The 21,976-nt window shown below is 32.8% G+C and overlaps 3 protein-coding genes across 4 annotated transcripts; 2 read left to right on the plus strand and 1 right to left on the minus strand.

Annotated features, from left to right (window-relative positions):
* The first annotated feature begins 1,510 nt into the window (after positions 1–1,510).
* On the plus strand, positions 1,511–5,753 carry LOC122274770 (nitrogen regulatory protein P-II homolog). 2 transcript variants are annotated; one of them, XM_043083795.1, is made up of 8 exons: positions 1,511–1,790; positions 1,917–1,962; positions 2,200–2,227; positions 3,558–3,645; positions 4,026–4,093; positions 4,267–4,336; positions 5,389–5,424; positions 5,530–5,753. In XM_043083795.1, exons 1-8 carry the CDS (start codon positions 1,595–1,597, stop codon positions 5,568–5,570), a joined length of 573 nt encoding a protein of 190 aa, XP_042939729.1. In that variant the 5' UTR covers positions 1,511–1,594; the 3' UTR covers positions 5,571–5,753. The 2 variants fall into 2 exon arrangements, with proteins under 2 accessions (XP_042939729.1, XP_042939728.1); XM_043083794.1 differs by having other exon boundaries at positions 3,558–3,621.
* Positions 5,754–16,235: 10,482 nt separating this feature from the next.
* Positions 16,236–20,227, plus strand: LOC122319002 (ADP-ribosylation factor). Its single transcript, XM_043136855.1, has 7 exons — positions 16,236–16,352; positions 17,241–17,406; positions 18,256–18,326; positions 19,279–19,398; positions 19,531–19,649; positions 19,746–19,827; positions 19,942–20,227. The coding sequence occupies exons 2-7, from the start codon at positions 17,259–17,261 to the stop codon at positions 19,945–19,947; spliced, it is 546 nt and encodes a 181-aa protein (XP_042992789.1). The 5' UTR covers positions 16,236–16,352; positions 17,241–17,258; the 3' UTR covers positions 19,948–20,227.
* A 423-nt stretch (positions 20,228–20,650) lies between these two features.
* Positions 20,651–21,565, minus strand: LOC122274393 (heavy metal-associated isoprenylated plant protein 36-like). Its single transcript, XM_043083434.1, has 3 exons — positions 21,536–21,565; positions 21,328–21,406; positions 20,651–21,198 (listed from the first exon to the last, which is right to left on the minus strand). The coding sequence occupies exons 1-3, from the start codon at positions 21,563–21,565 to the stop codon at positions 20,651–20,653; spliced, it is 657 nt and encodes a 218-aa protein (XP_042939368.1).
* Positions 21,566–21,976: the final 411 nt, after the last annotated feature.

Consider the following 21,976-nt stretch of genomic DNA (forward strand, 5'->3'; position numbering starts at 1 on the left):
TATCTAAATACATACTATTTTACAGATCATCTCATATCATTTTAACTCAAATATCACATTATTTAGAGTTTTTGTGTACTTCATACATTTGAATTTTATTTAGTTTTGATGAATCTAAATTTAACGTTGTTTGAAATATATAAAAAAGTAAAATCAGAATATATAGTTTAGAATCGATACTCCCATTATTGATATAATATATTTTATCATTTATATTGATGTAATGGTAGATATTGTTCTAGAAGATACTCGAGCTCACCATCAAAAAGTTGACTTTCTTATGTGGTCCTAAATTTCTCCCATTTCTTTTTCAATGGAAATACATGATTGTATATATTGTTTTTCAATAATATAATAGTACTATTTCATTAAAAAATATATATTAATTTTGATGCTTAAATTTAAATTTTATATAATTACTTTAATTTAGAATAGAAGAAAAGCTCTATTATCAAATTATTGTATAGAGTATATTCAGTAAAGTGTTTACATTATAAAATTTGATTTGAAAGATAAATTTTAAAATTTAAATCTTACTAATTAAATTTTATCATTTAAGTGATATAGATGATTTTATCTACACATTGACTCAAGAATAAATTTACTCTAAATAGAATTATAAAAACAATATTATTAAAAATTAAGAAATATTTTAATCATAAAAATATTTTATAAAAATAAATTCACAAATTAACATACTTTAATGTAATATGTTAGATTGTAAATTTACTTTTATAGTAAATAGATTTAATGTATTGCATAAAATTATGTCAATTTAAAAAAATAATATTTACAATCATAACATACTTAAACATCGCGCACTCTTTTTAAATATATATATATATATATAATTTATATAAAAAATTAATTTTTTAATAATAAATCCAAACTTTCAAAAAAGTCTGCCTCTTAGGACTGGTTTTGGAGAGTAAAATGATATTAGAATTTTATAAATAATAGTGAGATAATTTGAATTGAGTATTTTTTAGATTTTGGAAAAGAAGAGAGAAAAATTTGAATAAAAAATATTATGAAATTAAAATATTATAAGAGTATAGTTTTATAATATTATTTTTATTTAGAAATTTGAAAAAGTTAAAATTATTTTTTATTTGAAAGTTTAAAAAGGTTATAGTAATTAATTTGAAAATTTTATATTTGAATTATATTTAAAAATAAGATAAGATAAAATAAAATGAGATTTGATGAGAATTTTATCTCTCATCTGAGCCCCCAAAACTCCCTAGGCCTCATTTATTTTTATAATTATTTTCATTTTATCTCATTTTATCTATTTATTATAATTTTTTTAAATTCTCATATAAAATAAAAATAAATAATTTAATTTTTTTAAATTTTAAAATAAAAATAATATTAAATAAATATATTTTATTTAATTTTTAATTTTTATATCCATTCATTCTCCCTACTCTCCAAAAAAAAACTAGGCAGTATGCCTAATTTTCGGTCCACCTAATAACGACCCTTCCAAGTGTCATTTCAAAACCGAACATAAATCGTCACCCCTTTCCTACAAAAGCCTGCAGCGTTAACTGCGAGGCAACACAGAGAGAATCCCCACTCGCTACTCGCCATGGCTACAATGGCGAAACCAGGCGCGCTTGGTCCCCTCCATTCCCACCTCAAGGAACTCCCACCCGCGGACGTTTCCTCCGCGGTACTACTCCCCAGCTTCGGAGACTCCCGCCTCCTTCCTCAGCTCAATGTCACTCTCAAGCACTCGAGGAATGCCTCGATTTTGCCCGTAATCAGAGCCCAGGGCTCTCCTGGTTTGTCTTTCACTCTCAATCAATCTTCGGGGAAGACATGTTCATGGCTTTGGGATAAATGTTATAGATTTTCTTAGATCATTACTTGGTTATCCAAGTTGATATTTACTTTTGCTTTGCTTTTAGATTATGTCCCGGACTCGAAGTTTTACAAAGTTGAAGCTATTCTGAGGTTCTTTCTGTCTCAAAAACCTGCTTTGTCTGCTTTGTTTTCCGTTTCGTGCATGTAATTTCCTTTTAGGGCGCGTGTGTCTTATTAAGCGTGCATGCATGTTATAGCAATTTCCACCGAAATTTGTAGTTATGGTTAATGGTTTTTCTTTTCGTTTTGAAAGGAGCTTATTGACTTTTCCATATCTAACTGTGTTTTCATTCTCTTTGTTTTGCTGCTGAATTTGGGATGAAATAGGTCCTGGCGAGTCCCTCTGGTTTCTTTTGTAAGTGTTAATGAGACTTGATCATAACTGTGTGATTAGAAATAGATTTTTCTTTTTCTTTTTTTTGTTGGGTTTGTGCCGGAAGATTTAGAAAATGATTCCATTATGGTATCCTAGTCACTGTGATATGTTTAACCTCTAAGCACTAATTACAAGCACTATTTCTCAAATTGCTTCAAATTATTATATACTCAATGGCCTTTGCAAGTTTGAATTTTTTTTTACCGAAATGATCAAGTTCAGAGGAGATCCCTTAATAGTACTTTCTTTAAGCCTTGTTTCATCTCAAGCCATTACTTGTCACAGCATGTCAAATGTAGGCTTTTAATTTAGGTCCCATATGAAATTACAGATCAAGTTATGTCCTTAATCCATTGGCACTGCCTTAGACTCAAAGCAGGATCCTGGTTATATCAAGGATCAGATCCTGGTTATATCAAGGATCAGCACTGCTGCTCTTCAAGCCCTCATGCTTTTCTCTGTTGTTTTTCATTATTATTTTATATTTAATGCTTGTACTCTATAGCTACAAGAAGCTAACCCTAAGGGTGGCATGCAAATTGGATCAGTTTGCTTGAAGCAATTACCACCACCTGGCCTTCCAAAAATGATGCAATGACAAAGCCATTTCAAATTTAAGGCTATAGATTAGACCCCTCGGATACTGCTTTACTGAAAAGAAATATTTATTTTGCATAATTATCTATGTCAACTGAACAGACTAGAATGTCGGTATATGTCACGACAAACTCCATCTGATCCATTTCTTTCTTAGCACCGAATCGCCTATTTTGTAACAGAATTGGTTGTCAACTCTAGAAGCTGTATAAAAGTTCCATAAAGGTGGTCACATAACGCATCAAAAATTTTTGTCCTCTGTTATTGTAACACGTAACATCTACTTCTGCATGGTTAAATGAGCACAGGTTACTAATAGACAAGACTGATTTGGTAATCAACTATAACACCCACGTGTGGTAATTATTTCAATTAAAGGAAACTATTGGTGACCTTCCCCCATATGGCTGTATAGATCTAATCTTCATCAACCAGACATTGGCTTAACCCTACTGCTATAGGATGATGCCTTTGGCCACCACTTGGCTGCATACATTTTCATTGATTTATGAACTGCTTCAAACTTCCATCTGGGCACTAATGCTCAAGTCATATATAACAAACGGATTTGCTCTGGTACAATCACAGCTTTAGGCAATATTCAGCTTCACATTTTCTTTTCAATTATTGAATTACTCCAGACCATGATTTTGACTAAGCTAATTAATTAGTTTATATGGAAGTAATCTTTGTTTCTTTCCTGAAAATGAAGGCTCTGCTGAAAATGGGTATTCGTGGGGTTACAGTCTCTGATGTTCGGGGATTTGGTGCTCAAGGTGGGTCAGCAGAAAGGGCGGTAAGTCTGTCTTTTATAGGTGATGAAAACTAGATTTACTATGGATGGATATTTACTGATTAGATTGGTTGATTTGACTTATCTTATATGGAGAAAATTCATTTTCTTCATGTTTCACCCTGTCCTTTATTCAAAATGCATGCTTCCAATCTATCAGATTCAAAACAGTCAAGTAGTTCATTAGCTGGTAAATTATAATTTGATATGGATTTATCTTTCACTTTTTAATATTACTCAGTGTTTTTTCTTTTTTCTTTTTTCTTTTTGTCTATTTTGGTGCTAAAAAGGAAATTCTTTTTGTTGGTTTCACCTATCTTTTTATATGCTCTTTCTTATATAGTCACCAATTTAGTTGGTTTTTTTATGTTGTTTATTAATATGTAGGTTCTGAGTTTTCTGAGGACAAGTTTGTTGCCAAAGTTAAAATGGAAATTGTGGTGAGCAAAGATCAGGTATGAAGATTCCAAGTGGCATATTTTTTGTAGGGACTAGAATATAAGCCTTTATTTACCTAGCAAATTAGTTGACTATTTGGCATATTGCCGCTCAGTAAAGTAAAAAAAATGTTGCAGGATATTTTCACTATAATGTTGCTAATTGATACCTGCTTGTCATCCTCTCTTAGGTCGAGGCAGTAATTAAGACAATAATCAAGGAGGCAAGAACTGGGGAGATTGGTGATGGAAAAATTTTCTGTAAGATTTCTAACTTACGTGGAATTTCTGATTGAAAAAGAAATATCTATCTCCTTTTCTTTTTCCTTTTGTTAAACTTTAAAGCTAATATATGAAACTAAATATACAAGCAGATTAATAGAAACTTAAGCCAAAGTCGTTTTCTATGCAGCTTTATTTTTTCATCTTGGTAGGCTATTCACGTCATTTGATTTGAAGGAGTTGCTTGTTTCAATCAACACCGTTTAGACCATGTTTTAAAAAAAACACACATGGCCTCTGTTTGGTTTTGGAATAACCAGATGTATTAATTCTGCTAGATCATGTTTGCAGCTTTAGAGAGCTGATGCTATCTCGGTGCACAAACTTTTCGAATGGAATGAAAGTTGCATTTTCTTCTAGACATCTATTATGGTAGTTTTTCACTTAATCTGAAGCCTTACAGCTACAATTGGATTGGCAAAGAAAATGCAGAATGACATAAAGAAATAATAGTTCTTATAATGTTCCATTTCTAGCTTTATGGCCTGGCTAGCTACAATTGAATTAGGAGTGGAAGTGGAAAAGCGTGCTTCTGAGGAACGTGCTTATGATGTTGCATCATCTACTTGAATATGATGCTTGGCGAACATGATTTTTTTTAAAGAGTGAAAATTGCTATGTATGCTTGTAAAATGAATAGTGAGCGAACAGTGAGAAGTGAGGTTTTTTTTCCTGATAAATAGAAGTGGGTTAATATTACACTGAAAGACTGTTGGATAATGGCCAAGCCAGTTCAGCTTTAAAATGCCTGCTTATCAGATTATTTGAAGTCCAAGGAAGAAGGTGAGCCAGTTTTTTTATTCCGTTCACTAGAGAGAGTAAAACCCGTGTACTTGTAATCGGTGGTTAATTATAATCAAGGTATTTGTTGCTCATGCCTATAATAAAAGGATCCATTATTTGTTTTTTTTCTTATGAGGGGATTGTTGCTCGGGTTAAAGAAACATTCAGATTCTAGATTCTATTAGTTATATATAGGTGGCTTCAGAATTACTAATCAAACGTGTAATGCCTTTTCATTGATGGTGCAGTGGTGCCTGTGTCAGATGTAATAAGAGTTCGCACCGGTAACTCATTACACTTTGAATGATCAAAATTTTGGGATACTTCGTCTCCCTAGCTCTTACCACTGCAAGATGTACCCAACTAAACATTTATAACGTGATTTCCAGGTGAGCGTGGAGAGCAGGCAGAGAGGATGAATGGAGGGTGAGCCGGCATGCCTGCTACTGCTTGACCAGTTAGAGTTGGAAAGAGCAGTTTCAGATTAGACATCTAAGCCTTTTTTTTCCTGCAACCTCCTACCCATTTCTCCTCCCTCCTTTAGAGCTTAGAAGCTCATGGTACTTATGTTGTCTTGTGAAGAATGATAAATAAAAAGGAAGACCTCTGTCTAGTTGGCTCTCTCTCTCTCTCTCTCTCTCTCTCTCTCTCTCTCTCAATGCATAAAGAACATGATCCATGAGCTATCTGTTTGTCTTCAGGCTTCATTTGGAAAATGTTGCCATTGGTGGAAGATGTCACTAAGGAAGGAGTAGGAAGATCAGAAGCAAGCTGCAGTTAACATACATACATACATACTGTTAATGCTTAAAAATAGTGCAGTAGTCTAGAAGGGGAGAAAGATTCATTCTTGGCTCTGTTGAGGTTGTTCGGGCCTTAAGTCGGGCCTTAAAAATGGTCCAATGTTCGTACATATGTCTATGGTGGTGAATAGTAAATAAATACGGAGAAAATAAATAAAGGGATACACACAGATCTGAGTTTTATCTTATGATTTTCATCCTTTCGCTAGTCTCTATGGTGTAATTGAAGTCCTCCAAAAGCTTGGCCAAAAGTCCCCCAAGTCGTCGGTGTCTATCCCTTTTATCTTCTACCCCTTTCTTTACATCCCTTCTTTACCTCCCTTCATCTCTTCTTTATGTCACATCACCTATCTTCCTCCTAATACTCTACACTCTTTCAGCTTTTTGTCTATTTCGGCTCTCTTCTCAGTCTTCTCTCCAGATTAGTTTCCCATTTGGACTGGGCTTAGAAAATATCATATGTCTGTTATATTTTATCCCACACACATATATTTATTAAGGCGAGCATAAGTTATAGTTCATGTTGATAGATTAATGTTGATTAGTCTAACGGAAACGAGAGAGAAGAGAAGAAAATGTCTCTTGAATCCTACGTAAAAGAGGAGGCATAAAACCAAGGTAAACTAATAAGGATATGCTTTTTCTGTTAGTTATTGAGTTGGGTAACGGAAGTGTATGTCTTTGTCCTTTCTCTTTTGTTGAACCCAAAGTTTCAAGTTTTGTATAATTATATATCTACACATGAATTTTGATAATAACAAATGAATTCAAATAATAAAAAAGTCTTAATCTCAAGTTGTCTACACAATGGAGTCAAGCACATCAAGAAAACAAGAATGAGCAAGAAGGGAACAAGTTCACATTAAAGTTATAGAGTAATGTTGTAAATCTCTTCAAAATTCAAAATTAGGATTAATGCTCAAAATCAATATTTTATCATAAAGCATTAAAATACATTTTCTACATGTGCATGAATATTTTTGAAAATTAAATTTAAAAATTTTGAAAGATGATTGATTGTCATCTTTTACATGTGCATGCCTTGATTAAAGGGTTGAACTTTGAAAATATTAAAGATGATTGATTTTCATCTTTCACATGTGCATGTTTTATTTGAATATTTTCAAAAATGATTGATACTTTTTTAGACTTATACAAAAGGTAGATGATTTTGTTTGAAATATTTGAAAAATAAAGTGTGCTCTTTTTGTCATATACAAAAAGTAAAAGATTAGGTTTGAATTTTTTGAAAATGAAAGTGTGCTCCTTTTGTTATATGCCAAAGGTAAACGATTAGGTTTGATTTTTTTGAAAAAGTGAATGATGTTGTCTTTGACATGTGAATATTTTTAAATTTGAATATGAAGTCTCATATGCCTATAAATAGATCATTTGAGAGTTTTATATTTACAACACTAAGAGTATACAACATTCATTCAAAACTTTCATTCTCTCTTCTCTAAGCATTGAGCCTTAATCCTTATTCATTTTGAGAGATATAGTTTGCGCTGTATTGTTCTTATTTCACTTATTGAGAAGTGTTTTCTGATAACCTACCCACTATCAGCTCTTATATCAGAAAAATGGTGTGTATAACCCTTGTGCGTGTAGAAAGTATTCTACACGGGGAATAGTTGAATCACCACGTGTAAAGTGATTGCAAGTGTGAAGGGTGTTCTACACGGATCCTATATAGCAGTGTTGTTTAAAAGTGTAATAGATTTCTATCTCCACCTGAAGGAGGTTGAACAGTGAATTTGAGAATCCTCAAGGGGTAGATTGAGGCGAGGACGTAGGCAGTGAGACCGAACCTCGTTAACATACTGAGTTTGCTTCTCTCTTACCCTTACTCTTTATATTTATTGTTATTTCATATTTTGTTTATATTTTATATTATATATTTATTTATAATTGTTATTTTTTTTAATACAACTCAATTCACTCCCCCTCTTGTGTTAGTCATCTGGGTAACAATTGGTATCAGAGTTAAGAGCTCTATTATAAGATTAACTATCTTTTGAGTTAAGATCTTATGGCTAATATTTCAGCTTCATTTGGTAAAGGTCAATCTAGCAATCGGCCTCCACTCTTTTGTAGAGATAATTACTCATTCTAGAAAGTTAGAATGAGAATATTTCTTCAGATTCAAGGTCGAGAAATCTGGAAATGCATTGTAAATGGACCTTATATTCCAACAAAAGTGGTTGATGGAGTAAAGGTCAAAAAGGAAGAAGAAGAGTTTGATCGTGAAGACGATAGACTTTATACTTTGAATTTAACTACTATGAATTTATTATTTAATGCTCTCAATGGAAATGAGTTTAATAGAATAATGACTTGTGTTACGGTAAAAGAAATTTGGGATAACTTGAAAGTTACTTATGAAGGAACTTCGCAACTCAAGAAATCAAAAATTTATATTCTTACTCATGAATATGAAATGTTTAAGATGAATGATGATAAATCTATTTCTAGTATGCACACTCGTTTTACTAACATCATAAACAGTTTGACAGCTCTTGGCAAAATTTATTCCAAGGTCAAGATAGTAAGAAAAATTCTCAACTCTCTACCAAAACGCTGGGAATCAAAAGTGACAGCGATTCTTGAAACTAGAGACCTCAAGAAGCTCGAAATGAATGAACTCATCGGGTCACTTATCACCCATGAGTACACATTGAAAAGAGGAGAAGAAAAAGGAAAACCAAAGAAGAGGTTGGCACTTAAAGCTGTTCCTCATGAAAGTGAAAGTGATGAAGATGAGGAAAATGAAGACAAAGATGAAGCAGTTGCGATGATAACAAGAAGAAATGACACTTTAATTTGTTATAAATGCAATAAGTCTGGTCATATCAAGCCAGATTGTCCTCTGCTAAAGAAAGATCGAAACAAGGGCAAGAAAGCAATGAAAGCTATATGGGATGATGATTCAAGTAGCTCAGATGGTGAAACAAGTAATGGAGAATCAGCAAATCTTTGTCTTATGGTTAAAGATGACATTAAGGCAACAAATTTTGATAATATTGAAGATCCTTCATATGAAGAATCGCAAAATGTTTTAGAAGAGGTTTATGAGGAATTTGAAAAATTGGTTATCAAATATACTGCTTTGAAAAAGAAAAATTTTTCTTTAACAAATGAAATTAATATTTTAAGAAAAGAAAGTATCATTTTGAAAGATGAAAATCTTGAATTGAATAAGAAGAAAACCGATTTAGAAAATATTGTTGAAAACTTTACGAATGGAAAAAGAAATTTTGAAAAACTTCTTGGTAGTCAAATATGTGTTTTTGACAAGGCAGGCTTGGGATATATGCCAAAACAAAAATACAAACCTTATAAAAATTTCTTTGATAATCCTTCTATATCAAAGACCAATAATCAAAATTCTTTTCATAAAAATAATTTTGTCAAAAAAAGATATTATTATAATCATTCAAGTTCTTCATATATGTCACATGATATTTACAATTTCTGTAATAGAAATGGTCATAATTATCATATTTGTCATATTAGAAGAAATCGTACAATGACTATTAGGGCCATATAGGTATCTAAAAATCTTGTTTCTTCTAATACTAATAAATAAAGGATCCAAAGAACTTGGGTACCAAGAAAAATCATTTTAATTATTTTTATAGGTATGCATGAAGTCATCCACAAGCAAAAATAAGAGATTTTTAGATAGTGGATGTTCAAGATACATGACAGGAGATAAGACTAAGTTCTTTGATTTTAGATCTAAAGAAGAAGGACACGTGACATTTGGAGACAATTCGAAAGGGAAGATCGTGAGAATAGGTAAAATTGGTAATGAATCTTCTCTCATAATTAAAGATGTTCTACTTGTTCAAGGTCTAAAATATAATCTTTTGAGCATAAGTCAATTATGTGATAAAAGATTTACAGTACTTTCAAAATGGATAAGTGTATTATTTTGAATGATCATAATTGTAATATTTGTTTTATTGCTTTTAGAAACAATAATGTTTATACAATCGATTTTGAAGAAATTACCTCACAAGATGCTATTTGCTTTTCAGCTCAAAATGAAACTAGTTGACTATGGCATAGAAGATTATGTCATGCCAACATGGAACTTATTTCCAAACTTTCAAAAACTGATCTTTTGAGAGGTTTACCAAAAATAAATTTTCTTAAAGACAAAATTTGTGATGCATGCCAATTTGGTAAACAAACAAAAACTTCTTTTAAAATTAAGAAACATATTTTCACTACTAGACTATTGCAACTAATACACATGGATCTTTTTGAACCAAATAGAGTTGCAAGTTTAGGAGGAAAATATTATGCATTTGTTATTGTTGATAATTTCTCTAGATATACTTGGGTCATCTTTCTTACTCATAAAGATGAGGCACATAATGCCTTTACCAAGTTATACAAGAGAATTCAAAATGAAAAGGGTTATACTATTTCAAGTATCCGAAGTGATAGGGGAAAATAGTTTGTTAATAAAAATATTGAAGCATTCTGTGATGAAAATGGTTTTGTGTATAATTTTTCTGCTCCTCGAACTCCTCAACAAAATGGGGTAGTAGAGAGGAAAAATAGATCTCTTCAAGAGATGGCAAGAACAATGCTCAATGAGAACAACTTGTCTAGTTATTTTTTGCCCGAAGCGGTAAGTACTGCATGTTATGTTATAAATAGAGTTATGCTAAGGTCTAAATTAGATAAAACCCCCTATGAGCTTTGGAATGAGAAAAAGTCCAACATTGGTTACTTTCATGTATTTGGATGCAAATGTTTTATTTTGAATGACAGGAATAATTTATGCAAGTTTGATATAAAATCTGATGAAGGTATTTTTATCGGGTATTCTACTAATAGTAAAGCTTATAGAGTATTCAATAAAAAGATTTTAACTGTACAAGAATCTATGCATGTAGTATTTGATGAATCTAATTCTCCACTCTCCAAGAAATCTATTTATGAAGAAGCAGTAGGTATAAATAACACGGAAAGTCTCAATCTCAACAAAGAGAACACAATAGAAGAAGTTCAACATGGAACCATCAGGAAAGATCATCAAAATTTAATACAAGATGCAACCAAACAGTGAAAATTTTTGAAAGATCATCAAGTGGAACAAATTTTGGGAGAACCTTCACGAGGTGTAAGTACTCAATCATCTCTTAGAAATATTTACAATCATACTGCTTTTCTATCTCAGATTGAACCCAAAAATATTGATGACGCACTTCTTGATGAATCTTGGATTCTAGCTATGCAAGAAGAGTTGAATCAATTTGAAAGAAATGATGTTTGGACACTTGTTCCCAAACCAAAAAATCATACTATTATTGGAACAAAATGGATTTTTAGAAACAAGAAAGATGAGTCTGGAGTCATTACTAGAAATAAGGCTCGACTTGTAACCTAAGGTTTTAATCAAGAAGAAGGAATCGATTATGATGAGACATATGCACCAGTCGCAAGATTAGAAGTTTTTCGAATGCTACTTGCATATGTTTGTTATACAGATTTCAAACTTTTTCAAATGGATGTTAAAAGTTCTTTCTTAAATGGTTTTATAAATGAAGAGGTATATGTTGAGCAACCTCCAGGTTTTGAAAATCATATTTCCCCAAATCATGTTTTCAAACTCACAAAAGCACTATATGGACTTAAACAGGCTCCTAGAGCTTGGTACGAGAGATTCAGCGGTTTTTTGATTGAAAAAGGTTTTTCAAGAAGAAAAATCGACACAACTCTTTTCATTAAATATGAAAATGATGATATTCTTTTGATTCAGATTTATGTTGATGATATAATATTCGGTGCTACTAATGAAAATATGTGTCAAGTTTTTGCTAAGACTAGGCAGAAAGAATTTGAGATGAGCATGATGGGAGAACTTACATTCTTTCTCGGATTGCAAATTAAGCAAGCAAAAAGTGGAACATTCATCAATCAATCAAAATATATTAAGGAATTACTGAAGAAGTTTGGGATGGAAAATGCTAAGGAAATTGGAACACCAATGAGCCCATCAACTAAACTTGATAAAGATGAATCCGGTAAGCCAGTTGACTCGAAAATATATCGAGGTATGATTGGTAGCTTATTATATTTAACAGCCAGTAGACCAGATATTATGTTTAGTGTGTGCTTATGTGCACGCTTTCAATCATCTCCAAAAGAATCACATTTAATTACAGTTAAACGCATTCTTAGATATCTTAGTGGTACAATTAACCTAGGGTTATAGTACCCAAAGCACATATCTTTCGATTTAATCAGCTACATAGATGCAGATTATGCTGGCTGTAAAATAGATCGAAAAAACGCTAGTGGAGCATGCCATTTCTTAGGTCATGCACTAGTTTCCTGGTTTAGTAAAAAACAAAATTCTGTTGCACTATCTACTGCTGAGGCAAAATATGTTGCTGCTGGTAGTTGTTGTACTCAAGTTCTCTACATGAAGCAACAACTTGAAGATTTTAAATTCATGTATAATCACATTCCAATTAAATGTGATAATACAAGTGCTATAAATCTTTCAAAGAACCCAATACAACATTCTAGAACTAAGCATATTGAAATAAGATATCATTTTCTTCGAGATTATGTGCAGAAATGCGATATAATACTAGAGTTCACAAACACACACGATCAGTTAACAGATATTTTCACAAAACCTTTACCAGAAGATAGATTATGTATGATCAGAAGAGAAATAAGTATGATGCATGTTATGAATATCTCTTAAAAGATAGACCAGAGTCAATAAAAATAGAGATAGATTTTTTAAATACTTTTACATAAATTTGAGATTCTTAACCTCATGTTTGAGACGCTCATTCTCTTCATACAATATCATGTCATTCTTATCCATGGGAACCGGCAAGCAGAATGAAGAATCTAATAAAGATTTCAATTGTTTATTCTTCTGCCGAATGATTCCTTCCTTTGTGTGAGACTCTTGAACAATTCGTTAAAGTACAACAATTTGTTCTTTGAACTTTTCAACTTCATGATTTTTGACTTTTAGCCGCTGGGAAAAAGCAACAATAGAGGAAAAGTAGCGAGTCCCAAGACTCACCAAGTCATAGATAGCATCAAAATCTAACTTATTAGTCAGATTATTATTTTCTTGCTGCAATATGGCACCAATGGCAGCTGCAGAAAGGACAAGAGGTTGAGATGCAGAATGCCTCATGGATGAATCTAGAGAAATATTAGAAGAATGAGCCATTGAGAATAGAATAGAAGGCTTAAAATGAGAATGTTGAAAGAATGCAGATGAGTTATAGAGATGAGAAGACAACTTGATGCGGATTGGATGAACTTTAAAACTGATTTGATAGAAATAGCATAAAGAACCAAATGAGCTATCATCCAAGTCAAAGAGCAATGTGATTTTTTTTCCCGATCGGTGAAAATGACATTTTTTAGAAACTCAGATCCTTCAATCTCGTTTGTCAACAACATCATGCGATTTTTTCAAATCTCCAACCACACTTGTCTGGTCAGGATGGATCAAATTTATTTATTAATTTTTTTTCAACTATCTACAGTGTTTACTAATGCACCATTTTCTTTAGGTCCATTTACTTGTTGCAGATTCTTTTTAATGATGTCAAAAGTGGGAGAAGTTTTAGATTCGAACATTAACATTGTTTAAATTGCTAAACTTATTATATATGCTTGGAATTATATTTATACTTTTGCTTGAAAAACTAACGCACATTCTCAGAGGGAGCTTAAGTATCAATACAGGCTTCAGGTTCTATCAAGTATTTGTCATCATCAAAAAGGGGGAGATTGTTGAACCCAAGGTTTCAAGTTTTGTGTAATTATATATCTACACATGAATTTTGATGATAACAAATGAATTCAAAGAATAAAGAAGTCTCAAACTCAAGTTGTCTACACAATGGAGTCAAGCACATCAAGGAAACAAGCATAAGCAAGAAGGGAACAAGTTCACATTAAAGTTATAGAGTAATGTTGTAAATCTCTTCAAAATTTGAAATTATGATTAATGCTCAAAATTAATATTTTATCATAAAGCATTAAAATACATTTTTCACATGTGCATGAATATTTTTGAAAATTAAATTTAAAAATTTTGAAAGATGATTGATTGTCATCTTTTATATGTGCATGCCTTAATTAAAAGGTTGAACTTTGAAAATATTAAAGATGATTGATTGTTATCTTTCACATGTGAATGTTTTATTTGAATATTTTCAAAAGTGATTGATGCTTTTTTAGACTTATACAAAAGGTAGATGATTTTGTTTGAAATATTTGAAAAGTAAAGTGTGCTCCTTTTGTCATATACAAAAAGTAAAAGATTAGGTTTGAATTTTTTGAAAAGGAAAATGTGCTCCTTTTGTCATATGCAAAAAATAAAAGATTAGGTTTGAATTTTTTGAAAAGGAAAGTGTGCTCCTTTTGTCATATGCCAAAAGTAAAAGATTAGGTTTGATTTTTTTGAAAAAGTGAATGATATTGTCTTTGACATGTGAATTTTTTTAAATTTGAATATGAAGTCTCATATGCCTATAAATAGATCATTTGAGAGCTTTACATTTACAATACCAAGAGCATACAACATTCATTCAAAACTTTCATTCTCTCTTCTCTAAGTATTGAGCCTTAATTCTTGTTCATTTTGAGAGATATAGTTTGCGCTGTATTGTTCTTATTTCACTCATTGAGGAGTGTTTTCTGATAATCTATCCACTATCAGCTCTTATATCAGAAAAATTGTGTGTATAACCCTTGTGCATGTAAAAAGTATTCTACAGGAGGAATAGTTGAATCACCACAGGTAAGGTGATTGCAAGTGTAGAGGGTGTTCTACACGGATCCTTTGTAGCAGTGTTGTTCAAATGTGTAATAGGTTTCTATCTCCACCTGAAGGACGTTGAATTGTGAATTTGGGAATCCCCAAGGGGTAGCTTGAGGCGAGGACGTAGGCAGTGGGGCCGAATCTCGTTAACATACTGATTTTGCTTCTCTCTTACCCTTACTCTTTATATTTATTGTTATTTCATATTTTGTTTATATTTTATATTATATATTTATTTATAATTATTATTTTTTTAATACAACTTAATTCACCCCCCTCTTGTATTAGTCATCTGGACAACACCTTTTAAAAATAGTTGGTTTTGTTTAACTTTTAAAATAAAATTATATTTTAAAATTTTAAAATTAATTGGTGTGCCATTCCTAACATAAACGGAATAGCATTTTTTTTTTCCCTTTTAAAGTGGAATACAATATACCATTTACATTACTCATAAAAAGTAACCAAATGCTGGAAATAAGGTCTGACCAATGAAGTGGAAATTAAAAAAAAAAAATAAAGAAAAATTTTCTTTATAAAATACCATCATTTTTTTAATAATAAGATACAGTCTTATAGTCGCGTATTCTTTTTAAAAGAATAGTCTATTATTAAAAAAATAAATTTTTTATACGGATCTCAAATTTATTCAATTTTCTTAAAAGGAATACGCAAGATTTACGCATTTTAAATTTTAAATATCATTTATCTTTTTTCAAATTATGCCATAAACTTCTACGACTATCAATTTACACTCTAAATTAAAGTCCCCACAATCGTCAATTTGAACCTCAAGCTCATTTGCACAATTGAACGATGGAACTCTACATCTACATTTTCCGAGAAAATTATATACATGCCATTGCTAAAATTAAATTGACATCAATTAATGATAAAAACAAGAAGAAAAAAGAAGATTGGATCAGCCATGAGGAGTTTTTAGTCTTATGGGTGGTCACCATGGGTTTGCGTTAAGTGCATGCCTTTGTGGTTGCCCTTATTTTCCTGGGTGGCCCAATATTTTTTTTATAAATTTATTTATATGCTTTTGCTCAAAATTAAGGATAATTTAATAATTTTAAAATTTATAAATTTGATATTGTTGACACTCTAACATCTTAAATTCTAATTATATTTAAACCGGTTGAAAGTTGAAGGAATATAATAGTTTGGAGTTTAAAAATTAAAGTTTTTGGATAACAAGAATTTTATGTAAATTATTTTTATGTATTTTTTATACATTTTATTAATATAATTGATAGTGTTATTTTTTTAATATAAAATAATTTTTTTAATTAATTATATCAATAAAATAAATAAAAAATATATAAAAATAATTATACGTAACAAAAATCGATACATGAAAGGGTCTAATTTTTTTATATTTTTTATTTTTAAGAAATACAAATTAAAGAATAAAAAGTGTAAAAAAAAAAAAAAAACAATTCCTATTTTCTATAAATAATTAAAATCGGCCCTCATATCACGTGAAGGCATCGTTGCGAAGGACGGACAGCTCCTTTTCTGTGTGCCGAGAGAGAGAGAGAGAGGAAAGAGGGTAGATCTCAGTCATCGTCGTCAGGCAAGTTGTTTCGCTTCCATCTCTCGCGAAAATGCGAAAAATTTCACAGAATATCTCACAATTGAGTGATTTCCCATCCCTCAAGCGCCTGAAACGCATCAGTTTGCTTTCAGATCTTCCTATTGATTTGATTGCCTTACGATATAGTTCTGTGAAGAGTTTTTACAAGAAAATTTGATAATAAATATTCGATCTACATTTCTTTCTTAAATTCATGAATTGAATTGTATTTTTCTTTCAAGAACTTTCAAATTTCCTTTGGATCTCTTGTTGTATGTTTCGGTTTATATGACTTTGAACTTTCAAATTTCCTTTGGATCTCTTGTTGTATGTTTCGGTTTATATGACTTTGAATTTTTTTCCTCTTTTTATAAAAGTATGTAGCTTTGATCTAGTTTCTAGATGTATGCCTGAGAATTCAGGTTCTCCAATGTCGGATCGGGGTTTCTGGATTAGATTTGTCGTTTAAGCCCCGTTCCGGTACTGACTAGATGAGACTTGGGAGTTGGTGGTGCCGACAGGTGTTTCGTGTCGTGTTTGCCAGCTCGCGGTCGTGTTGCAATCACGACGCGGTCCTGCTCCGACCCAAGAACTTCAATCTGAGGCATCAGCTTAATAAAAATCTTAATTTGAATCTCATTCTATTATATCCTACACTTCTTATTTATTTATTTATTTTTATTATTATTATTATAGTTTCTGAAAAATTATATTATACCAACCACTCGATATCCACGCCTCTATACATATAATGCTCATGATTCTCAGGTTTACATTCCAACATACTCATTATTTGTATGAGTTGTGATAGCTATTGCATTTTCTTAAAATGTACATTTTGGGGTCTTGATGAAATTACTGACATGATATTGGGATGTCTGGCTATAGAAAACCTTGAAGAAAAAAATGGGGCTGTCTTTCACTAAGCTTTTCAGTCGTCTGTTTGCTAAGAAGGAAATGCGTATACTCATGGTGGGTCTTGATGCTGCTGGTAAGACCACCATTCTCTATAAGCTCAAGCTGGGAGAGATTGTTACCACGATTCCTACCATTGGTAAGTTCAACATCAATAAGTACAGATAAAAACAAAAAAAAGGCTCAACATCAATAATAAGCCTCTGGGGTTTCATTGATCGATGTACTTAAGTTTTTTTATTCTGCTTACTGATTTGTTTTAACTGTGTGTAGTCTGATTTTCTAAAGGCGGTATTGGTTGTAAGATTTTCACGAATGTAAAATATGTTTTTACCATTTGCCCTATGACAGGGGCTTCCTCTTCTTGGACTTTTATGATGGTTGTGATTTCAAATATGTCAACTTCTCTTCATAACTGGCCTTTTGAGGTGGAAATTGTTCTTGTGAATGATAGCAGTGTTTCTGTTTTAATAATAGCTTCTTAGCAAAGTAAATTTGGCAATTTGGATGCATTTTTTTGCCTGTTCTAGTGTTGTCTTATTGGATCCTTTTTTTTTTTTTTTTTTTGTCTTGTTTTGTTTTTGGAAAGAGCTTGCTTTTGTCTTGATTTGATTCTGAGGCTCTTGAAAATTTGTATTGTCAAGTGGTAAGGGCGGCTTGTGTGCATGAGCCCCATGTCACAGGTTCGATTCCTCCTGGGATCAAATTACAATTTAAGTGGGTAGCCATGGCAGTGGGTTGCTGTGCTAGTCTCCCCGTGGGTTTAGATTTCATGGGTGAGTCCTAAGGGCTCTACCGTGGGGGTGGTTCCTGTCATAAAATACACACACACACACACACATATATATATATCTGGTTGGGTGGCAAATTATAATTATTACTGTTGCTGACATCTTTTTCTAATTAATCTAACCTGATTGTTTGAAATGGAGATCTTTGTGGGTTGCACTTTTTGTTTTCCCAATTATAACTGATATTATTTGATCAGGATTTAACGTGGAGACTGTGGAATATAAGAACATCAGCTTCACCGTTTGGGATGTCGGGGGTCAGGACAAGGTATGTAATTTAGTTTTATTATAGAACATCGAATCCCTTCAATGGCTATTGATATTTCCTCTATTTTTACTTGTAGATTTACTTTTCACAGAACTTGTCTTAGCAAAGAGATGAAAGTGATTTTTCTAACTACATCTGAATGATTGTTTTGTTAGCCTGAAAAATGATTGCTTCTAGTGTTTGTTGGAATACTTCCATAAGAATTTAGCATAATCACATTTGAGCATGTATGATCATGAGCATGATAATGTGCTTATGATCATATGGTATGCTACAGATGCATGGGGAGAATTATGGTGCTTATAAGCAGGCTGGTGCTCATATCTTGTCACACTTTTGCACCCGGTATTACGCCAAGCTTAAACTATAACAAAGTGAAGTTTTTTTTTTTTTTTTTTGGGTTTTTGGTAAAGAATCATACATAATTGGCTTACAGCCAAATGCATCTTTGCAAGCCATCTAACCAATAAAAGGCAGGGTGTTTGTATTGTTTTCTTATTGGATGTTCTAATTTATAAATGTAGAGATACAATAATTAACCCCCAGGGGTTGGCTCAAGTGGTAAAGGCCTTGGGCTTGAGGGTATGCTCCCCCAGGTCTAAGGTTCAAATCCCCTTGGATGCAAATAATCTCTAGGAGTTATCGGATTGGAGGATTTTTCCCTTAAATTACTTGAGGTGCACTTGCAGGAAATTCCTTGCCGAGGGCCTGTGCACCCTCAGGATTAGTCAAAAGCTGTTCCTGGACACCTGGTGCCGATTAAAAAATAAATAAATGCAGATATACAATAATTGAAGTCAGACCTCTCTAGATTGTATAACCTGAATGCTGAGATGCATTATTTCCATCACAATCGATTCAATTTCTGTACAACTCTGTTTTTGATGACTCTAGTGGGTATTTTTAATATATTGTTTTTGATAAGGGGGTATTTTTAATATATATCTTCCAGATCCGTCCTTTATGGAGACATTACTTCCAAAACACCCAAGGACTTATATTTGTGGTTGATAGCAATGACCGGGACCGTGTGGTTGAAGCTAGGGATGAGCTGCACAGAATGTTAAATGAGGTATGAGAAAGCTTTGGAATCCCTTACCATCAGTGCTTATGAGTAGGATGTAAAGTAAAAATTTCCAGAGGTTGTACCATTTAGAGGACTTCAAATGCTGCTTAATACGATTGTTATTCTTTGCTTTATCAGGATGAATTGAGGGATGCTGTGTTGCTAGTGTTTGCAAACAAGCAAGATCTCCCCAATGCCATGAATGCTGCTGAGATAACTGATAAGCTTGGCCTCCACTCACTCCGTCAACGCCACTGGTGAGAACTATCTAGCCTCCCCACTGCCCCCCTTCCTCTGTCTCTCTTTCTCTCTCCAGCCCTTCTGTAACTATCCGTGTACACAATATATTGCAGGTATATCCAGAGCACATGTGCCACTTCTGGTGAAGGGCTCTATGAGGGACTTGACTGGCTCTCGAACAATATTGCAAATAAGGTTGGTCATGCTCTTACATATAGAAATACTTAACAGACATCAACTTCTGTAAACAACTTGACATGCTTTTTTTCCTTCATGATTAATTTCTGTATTTTTTTAATGTGATTGCAGGCATAGATGTCTTGGTACTGAGTTTTAGGTTGCAACAACAGCTGGAATATAAAGTCGTTCTTTCCTTTTGGAGTACTGGATTTTGCCTTCCCGTTTAGTGTAACCTTTTCTACCAGTTTATGGTTTCCCTTGCAGACATCATCGTTACTACCTGTAGTTTTCCGGATTTTTTTTTTTCTTTTCATGGTATTACTTGGGACACAATTTTTTTTACGATTGTCTTGTGAATGTAAGGGCATATATCTTTTGTCGGAAACTGATATAACGGCATACATTATCTCTGCTACCCGTTTGTTTTAATGTCTCAAAGTAGTTGAAGTAAATGTGCTAAATTCCATCATAGGTTTTTTGGGAGAATTAATGTACATTCGAATGAGGGCAGTGTAAATGTCAATGGCAATTGTTCTTTCAATCAAAGTACCTCTGGAAAACACATTTGATATATGATCGATCCATTGACTATCACTTCTAAATAAATCTTGTTAAAAGTATCGAATAATCTCTATCTTTATTCACAACAGAAGCAAGATAAGTTGTTATACGGTAACATTGGTGTTCTTAGATACGAGTGATGAGTCATCGTCAAGCTCATCTAGCACTAAAGGGAGTAGAAGAGCATCTTAATTTGATGGTAGCCTACTTTTTAGATAAAATGATAAACCCTAATTGCAATGCATGATAACTGCAACTCGCATGACTCTAATATATGTCAGGGTGAGAGGCGGTAATTGTCCCAATAACTGGTATAGTGGATCATAGGGTTATATTTTGTTAATGGCCTTGATGGAAAATATTCATATCCATATCCGTACGCCGGTCCTGATAGTGATAGTGGTGGCGGTCGATAATAACCTGATGGGCCTGAATACATTATTGGATTAGGGAAAATTGTTGACGATCGAGATGGGGGCCGTGGTGTTATCCTTGAACTTCGAAAGAAAGGGGCACTGGATCTCTGGCTAAATGAATCCCGACCATGATTGTTGCCATGCATCGGCCTGCGAGTGCCACTACTCCTTTTGGGCAAGTATTCATCCTCAGAAACATCATCCATATCATCATCATCATCATCACATGCAAACCGAGCTTCTTTTTTCTTCTTGTTACAGCCACTCTCTTGCGAGGGGGACTTCTGAAAGGACCAAAGCTCTGCTGGTTTGCCCATCTTTTCAAACATTTGCATGAGTATCCTTGGGTCTATGTCACCCATAACTGTGACCTTCCCTTTCTTTGAATCAATGTCCACGGAAGTCACTCCTGGTCCAATATGTGTGTATAAAAAATCAGATCTCTTATATATGTGACAAAACCATTGACCAAGACGTGAAGAAATAAAGAAAAATAAACCAAAATGGAGCAATATATATATATAAGTATGCACAGTACCATTCGTTTTCAGCAACTTTTTCTTCAACTTAATCGGGCACTCATCACAACACTTGATATCCACTTTTAGGGTACAAATCTGCATGTAGAGGAGACGAAACGAACATGATTCAAGAGAAATTAAAGAAAATTAAACGAACATAAATATATTAATACCAATATGAACAATATTTGAACTAAAGAGACCAAAGAAGAAATTAATAGGTACCGGAAAGGAGGGCACATGGTTGTACTCCATTGGGATGGCTTCAAATGATCAACTGGCAAATGAGAAGAAATGAATTGATCGTGAATATTACAGGTTCGCTATTTTTTTTTTAGATGAATAACGATTTTATAGAGGAAAATGTCTTAATTAAGAGGAAAATTATGTCTAAATTATTGGCCGTTAAACTGTGAAAATCTTAAACTTCCATAAATATTTTATGGGAGAATATGAAGTTAAAATCAAGATCTGGAGAATTACCACAACCCCCCCCCCCCCCCCCCCCCCCCCCCAATAAGAAAAGAGGAAAAAATAAAACAATCGAAGGCAGATTCTCTCGTTTTATAATCTCGAAGATCAAATCGTGATCTCTTATCGATCCACTACTCCTAGACCCTCTTTTTTTCTTTGGGCGGGAGGGAAATCTATATGTAAGGAGATTTT

Source organism: Carya illinoinensis, chromosome 8, assembly GCF_018687715.1.
Source record: "Carya illinoinensis cultivar Pawnee chromosome 8, C.illinoinensisPawnee_v1, whole genome shotgun sequence".
NCBI lineage: Eukaryota > Viridiplantae > Streptophyta > Magnoliopsida > Fagales > Juglandaceae > Carya > Carya illinoinensis.

Bases quoted from the DNA above. Each gene is read 5' to 3' on its own strand.
- LOC122274770 (XM_043083795.1), top strand. From the start codon at position 1,595: ATGGCTACAATGGCGAAACCAGGCGCGCTTGGTCCCCTCCATTCCCAC. The intron at 2,228-3,557 runs GTAAGTGTTAAT...CTGAAAATGAAG, and splicing joins GAGTCCCTCTGGTTTCTTTT to GCTCTGCTGAAAATGGGTAT. The intron at 4,094-4,266 runs GTATGAAGATTC...ATCCTCTCTTAG, and splicing joins TTGTGGTGAGCAAAGATCAG to GTCGAGGCAGTAATTAAGAC.
- LOC122319002 (XM_043136855.1), top strand. From the start codon at position 17,259: ATGGGGCTGTCTTTCACTAAGCTTTTCAGTCGTCTGTTTGCTAAGAAG. The intron at 18,327-19,278 runs GTATGTAATTTA...TATATCTTCCAG, and splicing joins ATGTCGGGGGTCAGGACAAG to ATCCGTCCTTTATGGAGACA. The intron at 19,650-19,745 runs GTGAGAACTATC...AATATATTGCAG, and splicing joins TCACTCCGTCAACGCCACTG to GTATATCCAGAGCACATGTG.
- LOC122274393 (XM_043083434.1), bottom strand. From the start codon at position 21,565: ATGGAGTACAACCATGTGCCCTCCTTTCCG. The intron at 21,407-21,535 runs GTACCTATTAAT...CTCTACATGCAG, and splicing joins ACCATGTGCCCTCCTTTCCG to ATTTGTACCCTAAAAGTGGA. The intron at 21,199-21,327 runs GTACTGTGCATA...ATATTGGACCAG, and splicing joins AAAGTTGCTGAAAACGAATG to GAGTGACTTCCGTGGACATT.